This window comes from Phaethon lepturus, unplaced genomic scaffold, assembly GCF_000687285.1.
Source record: "Phaethon lepturus isolate BGI_N335 unplaced genomic scaffold, ASM68728v1 scaffold42055, whole genome shotgun sequence".
Taxonomy (NCBI): Eukaryota; Metazoa; Chordata; class Aves; order Phaethontiformes; family Phaethontidae; genus Phaethon; species Phaethon lepturus.
This window is the reverse complement of record NW_010540613.1, coordinates 5,048-19,140: the sequence shown is the minus strand read 5'-3', so window position 1 is coordinate 19,140 and position 14,093 is coordinate 5,048. Positions and strand designations below refer to the sequence as shown.

Genomic DNA, 14,093 nt, shown 5'->3' with positions numbered 1-14,093 from the left:
TGAAGGTCTCCTATGGCCATGAGATTCTGGTAAGATAGCAGGTATCTCTTGCTTCTGTTTGCAGAACAGCAGCAGGTAGGAACTGAATTACAAGGTGTTTTCCCCAGAAGCTGCATGGCCTGCAGGGGGTTGTGGCCTTCCCCTGGATTCTGCACTGGCCAGGCAGTAACACAGGACCAAGCAGAGACATAAAACCAACCTCCTGACAAACTCATGGTTCCAGCACAGTGTTATGTGGCAGTGCACTGGCTAAATAGCCCTTGGATGGAGCATCTGCTGGTTTCCCCAGCAAGGGAATCTTTAAAATTGTTATTATTAATGTTTTTATTTCATCGGTGGTGTTAGTGCAGAATTGCTTCCTCCTCCAAGCCAACTCCAAGTCCAAAATAGCCCTCCTGGTTTTTACAGTCCCTGCATGCTTTCCACACTCAAGTATATCTCATGAAGAGGATTTCTGCGCTTGCTTCCCCACATTTCATCTGCCTCACTGTGAGTTCTTCCACACATTGATCCTGGAGTTCAGCTCTGCAGCCCATCCAACTTCTCTCATATGCAGCTTTCCAGAACCTCTCCATCTCATCAGCTCTCTATGCTCTTCAAAACCCCCTGGAATGTGCTTTTCTCCAGAAGTACCAGCTGCACTGGCTGCAGTTTGGGGACATATGTGCTGGCACAGGGTTGGCAGAGCATCTTCCAGCTCTGGAGGTATGGAGGCAGCTGCTTCCCCAGACCCAGAAGGTGCTCCCTGCATTCCTGGTTGGCTGTTCCTGCTGCAATCCTGATGCCTTTGTCCACCCACTTCTTGCTCCTGCCAATGGTGAAGGAGCTTCCTACTCATTCTTCCTGCTTCGCTGCTTGCTGAAGCATCCCAGAGCTGATCTGCAGTGTGTTTTCCCTGAGCGTTTCCTCAGGCTTGGAACTAATTTCTCTCTCTCCCCCTCTCTCAAACTGTCAGTTAGAGTCAAAGTCACCTTGTGCTCTGCCGGGCACAGCTCATGCCCGGCTGAGCCTTCCTGTCTGTCTCTGAAGTTTCCTATGAGACCATTGTGTTCACACATCTCTTTTATTTTTCTTTTCTTTCAGGACTGTTGTCAGCTGAAAATCCAACCCTTTGACCAAGCTGTTCAAACAGTGGCTTAACTGTGCCTTCCCTCAAAGCCCTTGGACAGGCTCCCTGTGCTCTGCCTGCCTGGCACAATCCTGAGAGTGGATGTGAGCATTTCACCAGCTGGCCAGTGAGGGAATAGGCTTTGGAGCACTAGCAGCCTATGGGGCACACATCCTCTCTTGCCACATAGCCAGTGGCTTTCATGGCTACCAGAAGCCACCACCCTACCTCATGCTGTCACTGCAGAAGGGGCTGAAAAATCTCGGGAGGCCCTGGGGATGGTAAAATACCCCTGGGTGCTTTGGAGTTCTGGCAGTAGGAGGCCAATGCAGAGACCTGGAGCAGTGCAGGTGGTCACAGCCTGCAGGGATGCATAGTGCCAGTACTGAACTATTAATATCAGAAAGTAGAAATGGAAGAGGTTCCTCTTTCTGCAGAGGGGGCAGCTGAGGGACTGAACCCGGTGTGCTTTCATTCCTTTCAGTCATGGCATGAAGAGCCCAGAGCTGCCAGCCCCATGGCAGAGACTGTTTTAAGCACGCTCACATGCCAGAGTTAAACAGATCCTCACCAGAAATCCAGTAAAATGTGCAGAATATATGCTAAACTTAAGGGAAGCAAATGTCTTAAAGTTGCCCCAAAAGTTAAGCTTTGGAAATTTGAGATAGCAACAATAAGCAGAGGTGGAGACCATAGGACTGGGGTATCACCTAGTTATTCTGTCAAATTCCAGGAGCAGTAATGTTAGCCAGCTGCAAGCCAATGCATGATTTGCTTGGGGTGTCCAAACTCACCTCTGTAATGACTCTACCCATGTGGACAGATTTTGACCTCCCACTCCTCTGCTTCCCCAGTAGAGTCTGCCTGCTTCATCTTCAGGGGGAACTCCCTCTCCATTACTCCTTCCCCACTCAGTGGCCACCTTTCAGTCCTGAGGTGATGGGATTTGTAGGTGCTCTGAAGGACGCAAACTGATTTCCTATTGGCAATTTCTTCTGACTGCAGGATGAAACTTCTGTAGACTTGTGTGTTACCCACTCCCTTGTGCAGGAGGGAAACGGGGCCTCCCGCTGCCTAATGCTCTCACAGGTTGTCCTTTGCCTCATCACCATAGCCTGCCTGTAAGAGTGCAGCTGTGACCTTGCTCTCAGAGCTCTGGGATAGTTTGGCTGGGCAGAATCTGCAGCCTTCAGCAGTTTTAGTAGGAAAAGCCCAGCTGGCTGAAGGTGTTGCGGGATGAGGTAGGCTGGTTCCCAGAACTTGCTGGAGAGAAAGGCTGGATCCCAGGGATTATCCCTGAGCACACAGGATCCATAAACTGGAAGTGTTTGCACTTGACTTCATAGCTGCTAATTAGGTATTGTGAGATGTTGTCACCTGCAGCATGTGTTCTCCATGTAGCTCCCCTCCCTGGGGAATCTGGTGTCTCTATCCCCTCACGCTGTAAGTCATTGATGTGGGACAAAGTCTATACACTCTGGAAGGAGAACTGGTTGCAGCAGATCTTCACTTTTCTCCACTTGTCTCCCTTTTAGTGATAGTCCTCTAACTGTCGCATCCTGTGTCTATGGAAACTGATGACAGTTTTTCCTCAGCAGTTGTGGTCTGGTGGAATCCAAGCTGGCTTTTGGACTCAAGTAATATAAATGGGGTTTTCACTCACAAAGTTCGGGAAGGTTCCTGTCCCTTTTTCCTCTGCAGTTTGAAAGTGTCAGCTCTTGTCCTCCTCCTATTTTGCATTGCATCTGGCTTTCTGAGGCCCTCAGGAGGCTGAATGCCTATGTGGTGCTTTGAAAAGATCCCATGCTGGACCTTGTTAGCATCGTATTTCTATTCTTCTCTCCCTCCTCCCTTTGCTTATGGAGCTGAACTGGAATGGGTTGTTTTGGAGGAATCAGCGTTCTCTGCTCTTTTTTAAGCAGCTGATACGGTATCTCCTGCAGATGTCTGCCCAAGGCATTTGCCATTGCAAACATCCTCTCCCTATTTTTCTGCATATGCACTTGAAAAATAGCCATGCTTTAGGCTTAGCTAATTGTGAATTGCGGCAGCTTAGCTCCCTTTGGCTCATTCAGGGACGTTACTAGCTCTGTGACTGCTTTACAACCTCTGTCTCTAGGTAGACAGCTGAGGGGTCCTTTGGGGTGATCCTGCAGGAAATTGTGCATCGTGACTCATCTCTAGCTTGATTGTAGTTTTCTCAGAATGCAGAATCCTGTGTCTCTTCCTTCCATGAAATAGCTCTATAAATCTCTCCGCTTTGCTTGAAGTGCCTGGCAGCTGCTTTGCTAACAGGATACTGTTGGTCATTACTTGATCACTTAAAATTCAATTGGGATCTTCTTGCAGCTTTTGGACTGTTAGACACATTCTTGGAGCAGGATGTCCTCCAGAGTGAGGACATCCAGATGGTCCTTTCCAAGAGGAGGCCATTACTTACATAAAATCCTGTCTTTCCAAAGGATTTGGCTGTCACAGCTACACACTCTCCTATGTACAGTCTAGATGCTTTGATTCATGTAGAATTTCTACCATATACTTGCAAAGACAAGCACTGAGGCTGGTGCCTGACATAGCAGGGAGAAAAGTATCTTTTCTCTGAAACAAGATGCAAACCTTTCAGAGAAGAGCCAACAGTTGAGCGGGCTCTCCATCTCCTTGCTTTTTTCTTAGGACACACTGTTCTGGTATTACCAACTTAAATCTGTAACTGTGTTTCCCTCAGCTTGCAAAGCCCTTCAGAGTCTTTGTGCAGTTGTTAGTGATGGGGCCAAGGCCTTGTCAGAAAGTGACTGCATTTCTTTCCACTGTAGCTGAACTTCAGCGGCGTGACAGTGGAAGAGGACCAGCGGTACATTCATTTTGCCTCCACTAAACACCTCTTCACGCCCATTGCCATTGGGACCTCCCACCCCCCCACACAGGTGAGCATCCTGGGGCCGAACCCAGCAGCAGCAGAGCGAAGGAGTTAGTGTTACTGTGTCCCAAGGATAGGCAGTGCCTGAGGCATTTCCCAGGGAACAGAATGGCTTCCACAGGAAAGCGTCACAGCAGAACTTTGGGACTAGTACTAGGCAGAGCCTAGAAATGGCTGCTGGGATGGCAGCAGGGAAAGTACCTCTCACCACCTCCAGTTTGACAAGATCTGGCATTTGGTCTAGCCAGAATGCCTATGAGGTATGCTGGGCTGTTCTGCTATTCTCTTGCATTGAATCCAAGTGAAGACTTGTCTAGCTGCTCCAGGCACTCTGGAAATAAATCCTAATTAGTTTTTTAGTAAATTAATTAAACTTCCTTAAATACTTATTCAGCAAAAAAGGCAGCTTTGATTCTGTTCTGCCTAATTTACTTTGGAAATGAACAAGTCTGAATTGAATTAAGATCACTTTAATACGAGTGTTTTTGCATTTCAAATAATCCGCTTTACAGTGATCCCTTTAGCTAATTTGTATTAATTTTCTCCTAGACTGAATTTGCAGGGCACCGCTTGGAGAGGCACTGTAGTTATCAATGTACGCATGCAGTGATAAACCCTCAGCACAGCCTCCTATCAGAGCCTCAGCGATAAATCCTGACACTACGAAGTCTCCTCATTCTTAGGAGACAAGCTGACTAATTAATTATTAATGCTTATCAGAGTTCTCTGGGGAAGTGTTAACTAGTTTAACTTTTGCATGGGATAATAAGCACTGGTCTCTCTGCCTCACTTCAGATTTATGAACTCTACAATGGTGGTTCCATGCCTGTGATGTTTGAGGTTCAGCTGGACAACATCGTGAGAATCCAGGAGGAGAATTTTCAGCATCCTGTGTTTGTTTGCTTGACTCCTAGAGGAGAAATCCCCCCTGGCACAACAGGCCACATTGAGTGGATCTTCTCACCACTGGAAGCCAGAATGTACTTGGTAAGACCTTCCTCATGTCTGCCAGAAACAGGTGTTTTTTTCTGTTGGTGTGTGCCTAAAATTCTTTAGATCTCTTATTGATGGTTGATCCATGTGATGCTACAGCTGAATTGAGCTCCATTCCTCCAAGAAGCAAAGAGTCTTGAGAGCAAATTAGTGGCAAGTCTGGTTGGGAAATGGAGCAGATAAATTGTTATCTCATAAACTTCTTGCCAAAGAACACTTCTTCCACAATCAGAGTCATCTCAATGTGTATTTCTCAAGGACCAGTGACTAGGGATATAAACAGTATCTGATCAGGTTTCTGGTTCATTGTTGGCCTCCAGTAACTCCACCAAAGAGACTGAAGTCAGTGTCTTTTATCATTGCAATGTACACTGCTGCAGCCCTCTGGAAACAGCCTTCCCAAAGACCTCTGTCCTAGGCTGCAGCAGGCAGACAGGACCATAGCTGGAGCACTACTTATTGTCCCACTCTGTGGTAGATGCATGGAAAAATCAATAAATTGAATTTTAAAACACCAACTTTTGCTTCAAGAGGGAGTCCCTGACATCTCATACAGTAACTGGCTAATTGAGTCCTTAACCAGCTTTCCTGGGTTAGCAGGGAAGGTCAAGGCCTGAAAGAGCAAAAGAGACTGGATTTATCCTCACCCGTGCATGCGGCGTTTTTAGACTAGTCCATTAGCAAGTACACTAGTTTCTTGGACATCTGTCCCAAATCTGACTCTGGACTGAATATTCTTATCTTGTCCAAGGCAGGTTGATGTTCCCATCCATATCCTGGGGGGTGAACCAGCTCTGATCACCTTCCAGGGAGTAGGCTACGATCCGAATACTGTAGGAGACACTGCCACATCCAGCGACGTGGATCCACTGAAATCCAATCCACTGTCTTCAGTCTTTCCAGGTTCTACCAAACTAATTGTGCCAGGGCAGGTAAGTCCAGATATGCTGATATGAATAATATGGTTAGTCCAGAAATGTGTGAGAGACACTGATGAAGTGGCCCCATCTAGCAGTAGCCTGTGTTGCAGGTGATGTCATTGCCATGAGATAGAGCAAGACATTTCCCTTCTAGCAGGTCATCTAGAGCCTAACTCATAAGAGCAGTTGTTCTGAAAGGCTTCTACTGCCATTAGAAACAACAAGGTTTTAGGGTTTGTTCATTTTCTGAATTTTCTATTAAAAGTTACCCTCCATCACAGATACTTTTCTTATTTGCAGCTAAAACACCTTTTATTCTGTAATTCATTCACAATACACTCCTGACATACCAAGTCAGGGCTTGGCTGCCTCCATTTCACAGCCAAACTCAGGTGATGCATAACCTGAACGCAGGCTGCAGGTTGGTCACTAATTCAGACACATCCTGAGGAATGCATTTGACCTGTCACTGGCTCAGCAGTTTGGCCTGGCTAGAGCTGGCCTGCCAGCCTTGGCGGTCTGTTGTTAAACTCAGCCACAGATCCCAGTGTAGTAAATCAGCGTTAGCAGAGGCATACTCCAGGCAGGTAAAGGATTCCTCCTGCGTGACACTAGCATGCCTAGCTTGGAGCCCAGCTACAGCTAGAGGTGCTCTTTGGCTTCCAGCAGGGCAATTGCATTCCTGGGTACGGCAAAGAGAAGATGATTTAAAAATCAGTCTCAGGCTGCCAACGAAGATGGTGTTCTACAAAGCTCTCTTGTCTGCAACCAGGAGTCGTTAGTTTCTCTAATGATCAGTGTAATTATTTAGAGTTGCAGTGTGCCTGGAGAATGGGACAGGCTAGTAGCATACAAGGTGCAGTCCGGAGAAGTTTCCCAAAACTTGCATTCAGGTTGATGAGGATTTTGCACCAGCACACACCTCACATCTTTGCCAACTGAAGTAGGAAGAGGCCTGGATTGCAGGTGCTGCAGAGAGAATCTTGGTGCTACTGGTCCTTTGTGCTCCTGAGATCCTCTCCTGCCCCAGCAACAGCATTACATTCTATTCACTGCTCACTCAATCCCGCTGCAACAGGGCTGTCCTTGCTGCAAAGAGTCATTGTAACCAGAGCAAAAATGAGAGAAATATAACACTCCCTCAAGTTGTTATGGCAAAGGTAACTGGCTAATATTATCTATGAATTGCTGGGTAACCTGAAGATGACTGTGTGACTGCCCTTCTCCAATGGCCACATCTGTTCTTCCTTCACTGTTCTTCCTCCTGGTCTCACCTTGCTTCCTGCAGGCAGCCACCTTGTCACACCACAGGATTTGCCTTGGAAATATCCCAGACTGCACCAAAGCCAGTCGACTTGTCTTTCTCAACAGTATCTCGGAGAGTAAGGCTGTTGTGTTTGCCTGGCGGATAAGCACCTGTAAAGACAAGAGGGTGAGTCTTTCCTTCTCTTTCCTCCACAGTCTTCTCGCTCATCTCTATTGTGCCACAAAAGAACTTTCCACTCCATTTGCAACCAGACAATTAGAAACGATCCTGGGGACTTGGCTTTTGTACTAGCTGATGAAAGGAAAGGGCAGAGAAAAGTGAAGGCAAGGGTTAGGATATGGGGGGAAAGACAGGAGTTCAGAAGGGGAATCTGAAGACTTCAGTGAGGATACATGAACCTGGAACTACAGGAACCTCAGGACCCTGTCTGCCAGCAAAGTCCATGGTTGTTCTTTGAATATGTCGGCTGCATCTCTCTCATGCCACATACCTCTGAAAAGGGGGGGGGAATTCCCACAATCCTGTGTTTTCTGCAAAGAGAAGGCACATAGGAAGGTCCCAGGGCAGTGAAACAGCTTCTCTGTGGCTTTTTCCCGGCCTAGGTCTTGCAGATTGCTCCAGAGTCAGGGGTTCTGCAGCCTGGAGAGAGCATCCCCTGCTTCATCACACTGCAATCTTCAGGAAGTGCTTCCTTCTACAGCATAGATCTGGTGTGTGAGGTGAGACCCAGTTTGCTCCATAGTGCTGGCCAGCACTTCATTCCTGAAGATACTGAGCTTCATCTCTCCTGATGCTTTAAGCATCTCTCTATGTGGCTCACTAGATGAAGTGTAATTGTGCAACATGTGGCTCTGTGAGTTGAACCCAGCTACTAGAAGTCACAGTTTGAATGACAGTGGCTTTCATTGGGTGTCAAAGGCTTAAATATCTGTAAAAAAACAAGTCTTGCTTCTTTAATATTAGTGGGGGACACAGACTTGCAGTAGTGTCCCTCTGGACACTTTCCAGGTGTCTTTTGGCAAGAGATTGTGTCTTCTCTGTGTAAGTCTTATAATAGCACTGTTCTCTCCCATTCCTGCCACTGCAAGACATGGAAAGCGAGTGGGCTTCTGGCTGGGACCTCCTGGAAGGGAGGAATTGGTGACAGGCATGGACTTGAGCCAGAGACCATGTTATCTGCAGCTCCTTTCTAGCCCTGATCCCTCCAATCATGGTTTGCTTCATAGGTGTTCATCCAAGAGTCCCTGGTTCAGTATGAGAGGGACCTGCAGGAGTGGGAAAAGGAGAAGGAACGGCAGGCTGTGGAATTCACCATCACAGAGAAGGACCTTGGGACTAGGAAGAAGCCAAAGTCACCTGCAGGGGTAAGTGCTGCCAGAACTTTACACCAGCTTAGCTAAGCTCAGAAACAGCTGCCAGAGTCAACAAGAAATGTTCTTTCAGAAAATCTAGGTAAGTTGATAAGAGGGCATGAGGCTCTGATCTACTCAAGATCTCATAGCTAGTCTGTAGATAGTGGAAAATGAGATCCTGGTTTCTAGCCAAGAATCACCTCACAAACTCTGAAATTGCTAATGATCATCTGAAATTTGGAAGTGCATGAGAAGCCTTAGGAAAAACAAAGCCAGTGGCTCTGGAAACTGATAATTGGATTTTTAACCATGAATAAACAGTGGAGAGAAATATGTAACTATGAGTAAGAATGTGGCCCAAGTGAAGAATGGGAGGATGAGATCACTGACTCTCTGCTGTAAACAGACAAAGTAAAACTAAATCCTGGAGTCTTGTTCTGCTCTGTATCTTTCCTACATGGCAATTTATATTTTCTTTTCTTTTTCCCCCACCCCCCCGCAGAGGTCATCAGATTCTGCTGAGACAGAAAATCTTCTTGAATCCTCATCTGTGATCAGGAAATACACGGTAAGTCAGGCCTGTCTCACCCATAGTTGAATCAAACTGACTGCTTTAGAAAAGAGGCAGATGCTGGATATCACAGCGTGGGAGCCTGAACAGAGAGCACAGCAGGATTTGTAGCTTCAAGGCTTTGGAAGACAGACCGTTTGGAAGAGCCAGAAGAATCAGATTGTCTGGCTGTGTCCTGTGGGCAGTAACTTTCCAGCTGAGGTGAACGGGAAGTGAAATTGGAACCAAATGTGCACCCATGACTGGAGAAAGGGGGAAGGGTTTCCAATAAGCAGAAAAGATGCACACGGACAGGGCAGTTGGTACCTGGACTGGTTTCATGCGGGGGCCACAATGCAATGTGTGCCATGATGGAAAGCAGCAGGGCCCTGGCATGACGTGGTGCAGACTTTGTCCTCACCAGGAGGACACTGCAGGTGTCGGAACTGCCGTGATTTAAGCGTGCAGAAGGCTTTAAAGCTCAACTGGCCTGGTTCATCTATGTTTCCCCTCAAGTTTGCACAGCTGTGTGCACTGCTGGAAAATACAGCTTTTCCAGCAGTGGTGGCAAGGTGTGAGACAAGGTCCCAGTGAATGCTCTGCAGAACTGCCTGGGCCTAAAGGCAGAGCCACGCTGCATTTACAGCTGTCAGCAGGACATGCTGTGGGAATGACAGGACTTGTGGAGAACCAGCTAACCCAAGATGTGGAAGGGTTCAGAGGAGCTGACTTGAGACTGGGCCTGAGCAGATTGACTCAGCTAGGAGACACAGCTTGTTATCTCAGGACTGCCACCACAGTAAGGCTGTAGCCGTGCTCCTGGGACCCTGCAGAGTGCCTCTGCATGCCCTGCGCTCTCCTGTGGGACGATACCTGCTTGGGGCAGCTCTAGCTTGGACTGTCTGCCCTGTGCTGCGAAGTGTCATCAATGATGCAGGTCAAGGCTTTCACTGGGATGAACATAAGGATGGTTGGGGAAAAATAAACACAGTTGCATTTAGTCCTCTAGGGTTTTAGCTCCTAGTCACAATTTAGAGCCTGCAATCACCTACTGTGTCTGAGTCAGGAGTGATGAAGGCCTCTGACCTCATTCCCGGAGGCTGGACAGCTATGGTTCAAAGGTCATCGAAGTCCTGTGATGCCTGAGGGCTTCTCCAGAGCTGGGTGGGTCCTTCTGGCCCAGGCTTCTGGACTACTCCTGCCCTAAAACTTCCCCCAAGCTGACTGCTGGTAATGCAACCCCAAACTGGCCCAGGTAGTGTGGCTGGAGTCAGTTCCTGCTTTCCTTCCAGGCTCATTTCCTGCATATCCCTTCTCCCACAGCACTCCTGATGTGTCTGGAAGAGCAGAGATGATCTCCCAGAGTTTCACAGGGATGGACTGGAGTACAACAGCTCTGAGTGCCCTAGGGAGACCCTGAAGCCCCACTGACACTCAGGGCTGGCACACTAGGCAGTGAGGAGAGAGCAGACCTGATTTCCAGCATGGCTGCTCGTGCCTGATAACAGTACTGCACTGCCAAGACCATTTTGACGCTGTGTCCTGTCCAGGATCTTGTGGCTCTGGCTGCTGGGCTCTCCAGTTCCCATGCCTGTGCTCACACCTACACCAGCCTCCCTATGGCCCAAGGAGCAACTAAGTACCTGCCATTTCTTTTTCTCCAACAGACATTACCCCCTATTAAATACCACCCTGTGCCCAATCTGCCAGCTGGACACTTTCAGAGGAGGTTGTTGTTGGACAAAGAAGCCAGCCAGGTGTGGATCAAACCAGAGCCTCCCAAGCCCATCCTCTTACACCTTAGTGTGACAGCCAGGTCCTACTCTGTTGAGGACTTCTTCAGTAACTTCACCTCGGAGTTCCCCAAATACTTCTTGTCCCGGTAAGAGATCCAGCTTTTTGGATTGGCATCTTCATCTGATCTAAGGCTGCCCATGCTGTGATACGCACTGAACTTGTAGGTCTGCTCTGCTCCTTTCCAGTGCCTCAGATTTAGGCAAGAGGTGCCTTGCTTTCCCCAGCATTAGCTGACATGATCTATTTCTCTCCCTCCCTCAGAAGGGAGATAGTGTCAGAGCTCAGTGCTCCCCTTTTATGACAGTGTCCCTGCTGCTGTCACAAATGCAGCAGTTCCCATTCCTCCCCTGGTTCCCTGCACTGCTCCCTGCTTGCCTGCAGTTCTGCTGCTCGGCCAGGGCGTTGCAGGTCTTTGGTAGTTTGGTTCAGTAGTGCTGGCACTGATGGAACAACTTCTTCTTTCCCAGCCCCTTCGGTGACTGGCCCTTGGAGAGCAAGTTTGTGGATGGGAGTAGGGACAGATGCAGGATGGACGTGGACCCCAAATGGCTGTCCCTGGCTGCTGCTTCCAAACAGGAGCTGCAGATAGTGAGTGACATACTCACAGGTGTCATCAGGTGCGTGTCCCCTCACCCTCACCCAGTTTGGAGCCCCTGTCCTCCAGGGGAGTGCATGCAGCCATGCAGCATGGCCAGCCCTCTGCTAATTGCAGAGGAGTCTGTGCACTCCTGCTGCACCAGAACGGGGGATCCAGCCTGCCAAAGGCTGCCCTGGGGACTATGAGCTCAGGAGTCCTGGTGTGACAGCCAAAGGCAGGGTCTTGCTGCCCAGCTAGAGGCTGGGCACATCTCTGCATAGTGTGAATGGTGTCACTGTCCAGGGACCAGGGCGCTCTGCCTGCCATGATCTTGGCTGCATTGGGATTCACCTATTTTGTCTGTCAGCTGCAGAAATGTAAAGAACTAGTGCTGGGCAGGCAAAGGTAGTTTCTTTTGCTCAAGCAATCTTGCTGCCTCCCTTAGGCCCAGAAAGCAAGAAGGGACAGACTAAACATTGACATCAGTCAGAGTTTTCATGATTTGTAATGTTTTGTAATGATCCTCTGGGGTCATCCAGATATCTGGTTTGATGGGACTCATCCGTTATTTTCCTCCTCCCAGAGGCCTCTTGGAGAATGCTCAGTTCCATGACGCAGTGAGAAGAAGCCTGGATGAGCCCATTCCATATTTCTCCCAGTTCCAGTGTGCAGAATCAGCAGAGTTCCAGGACAGGAGACGGAGCTCCACGGTCCCCTCCAGGGTCTCTGCTTCGCCAGATCTTTACCCTGAGAAGAATGGAGAGAGAAAAGAAATGCTGCAGGAAACCTCTCCCAACAATGATTTGCTGGAGTCTTGGGAGATTTTTCACCATGAGCAGTTGAGGCAACAGAAGGAGTTGATGAGCAGGTGAGGAAGAGCTCACACATAAAAGGCAAGATCTGCATAGGTGGGAGAGCCATGGCAGCACACTGCCTGGTCAAAACCCCATTTTTCCTTTAGCCCTGCAGCATTTCTGCTGGGAAGTTCTGTCTGCTCTGGGTGGAAATCAATGCTAGCCCACCTAGCCACTCTCTCCCAAGTGCGTTTTGTGAAGAGTGCAGATTTGCTGTGTCTTGGGGTTGAGTTGTGGGCAGTGCCAAGATGCTGATAATGAGTGAAGTCTGCTTTATGCTTGGACAGTCCTGCCCATGTTAGACGTTAGAGTGCAACGTGTGCTTACCTTTTATTTTCACTGCAGTATTTCATCACCTTGCATTTGGTGTGGCTACTCCCTTGCACACTGCTACAGGCCACAAGCATATGCATAAATACTAACTACAGCACAGTTTGGAGGGAGGAGGGAGAAACCAGTAAAACCACAGTCACCCAGCTCTGTCTGAGGTCAGAGCCTGACTCCAGCGGGTGGCAGCTCTGGGAGAAGGGTCAGCACCCAATTGCTCAAGTCTCTGGTTCATTGTCCTCAGTGTGTAGGAAACAGTGTGTGCTCCACTGCCGTGCCTGATGTGTCCTGGGAGGAGTCACAGCAAGCAGCCTGCCTTATCTGCTTTCTGATAGCTGTCCTCTGCCTGTACTTTCGCCCCTCCAGGCAGCCGGCCTTCAGGAACCTGGTGGAGCTGGTGCTGGAAAACACACTGCAGAATATCCTGATTGAAGCCAGTCGTGGGGAGGTGGTGCTGACAGCCCGGCCCAGGGTCATTGCTCTACCCCCCAGCCCTTCGCGAAGGTAGCAGTTATCTGTGCTGTGGCAGGGAACAGGACCTGTCCTTAATATGTCAGGCTGAAGCATATCCCATTTTCAAGACCATGTGGATTAGCCAGATCACTGCCTATCGATGCCAAGGCTGCCTGTGCAAAAGTGGCAATCCGCTCCAAAAGCCTCTGCCCCTTCTTGGCTTGTCCTGAGCCACAGAACACAGGTAGTAACGCTACAGCCTTTCTGTGGACCAGAGACCATCGTGCAGCTGTATTGAATGGCTGGCAGAAGGGGCTGGCAGAAGGGGCTGGCCTGAGGCACTGGAGGGCTCAGCACAAGGAGGGTCTCTTGGGAAAAGGGGTCAAGGAGTAGGCAGCACAGCCTCTGGCAGCAGAAAGGGGACAACGCTTTCACAGTCCAAGATAGTGTGGGATCCAGTTAGGTTGAGGAAATGGCCACTGGTGGGGAGGCAGATTTGGGGCTGAGGGCAAAGCATGAGGATTTGCCCTGGCGTGGGGAGAAGTGCAGGGAGATGGGATTGAGAGAGGATGGGAGAGGGTTGTTGGATGGATATATCATCTCCAGAGCTGCAGGAGTCCTGTCTAGATAGGTGATGGGTGTTCCCCATGATCCCTCTGGGAGGGATAATTGCCTGGGGAGAGGTGGCAGTGGGCTCCACACCCCACCCCAAAAGCAATCTCTTCTTCTTCAGAATTACCAATCCAGCACCCCCACCCTCGAGAGCATAGCTACTGGGCACTGTGCTGCTTGAGCTCTTCAGGCACGTCAACTGTTTCCACTCTTCATCCTGCCTCGTGACGTCCAGGGCAACTCTGATCCTCCCATACCACAGCCTGAACTCGGCATGCTGGCTGCCTCTGAGGAGGTATGTCCTGATTACGTCCTCAGCTCCCCTTTGAATCCTCTGGCAACTCCACAGCAGAGTTCAATGAGATG

At 49.1% G+C, this 14,093-nt stretch overlaps 1 protein-coding gene across 1 annotated transcript in view; it reads left to right on the top strand.

The window, feature by feature from the left end:
• CCDC108 (coiled-coil domain containing 108) overlaps positions 1–13,885 on the top strand; it is a 31,824-nt gene extending 17,939 nt beyond the window's left edge. Inside the window, exons 21-33 of the mRNA XM_010287484.1 lie at positions 1–29; positions 3,922–4,032; positions 4,821–5,012; positions 5,774–5,950; positions 7,227–7,370; positions 7,808–7,924; positions 8,432–8,569; positions 9,060–9,125; positions 10,775–10,989; positions 11,372–11,521; positions 12,065–12,349; positions 13,029–13,166; positions 13,849–13,885. Of these exons, the coding sequence (XP_010285786.1) occupies positions 1–29; positions 3,922–4,032; positions 4,821–5,012; positions 5,774–5,950; positions 7,227–7,370; positions 7,808–7,924; positions 8,432–8,569; positions 9,060–9,125; positions 10,775–10,989; positions 11,372–11,521; positions 12,065–12,349; positions 13,029–13,166; positions 13,849–13,885 (1,799 nt within the window). The remainder of the gene's footprint in view (positions 30–3,921; positions 4,033–4,820; positions 5,013–5,773; positions 5,951–7,226; positions 7,371–7,807; positions 7,925–8,431; positions 8,570–9,059; positions 9,126–10,774; positions 10,990–11,371; positions 11,522–12,064; positions 12,350–13,028; positions 13,167–13,848) is intronic.
• Positions 13,886–14,093: the final 208 nt, after the last annotated feature.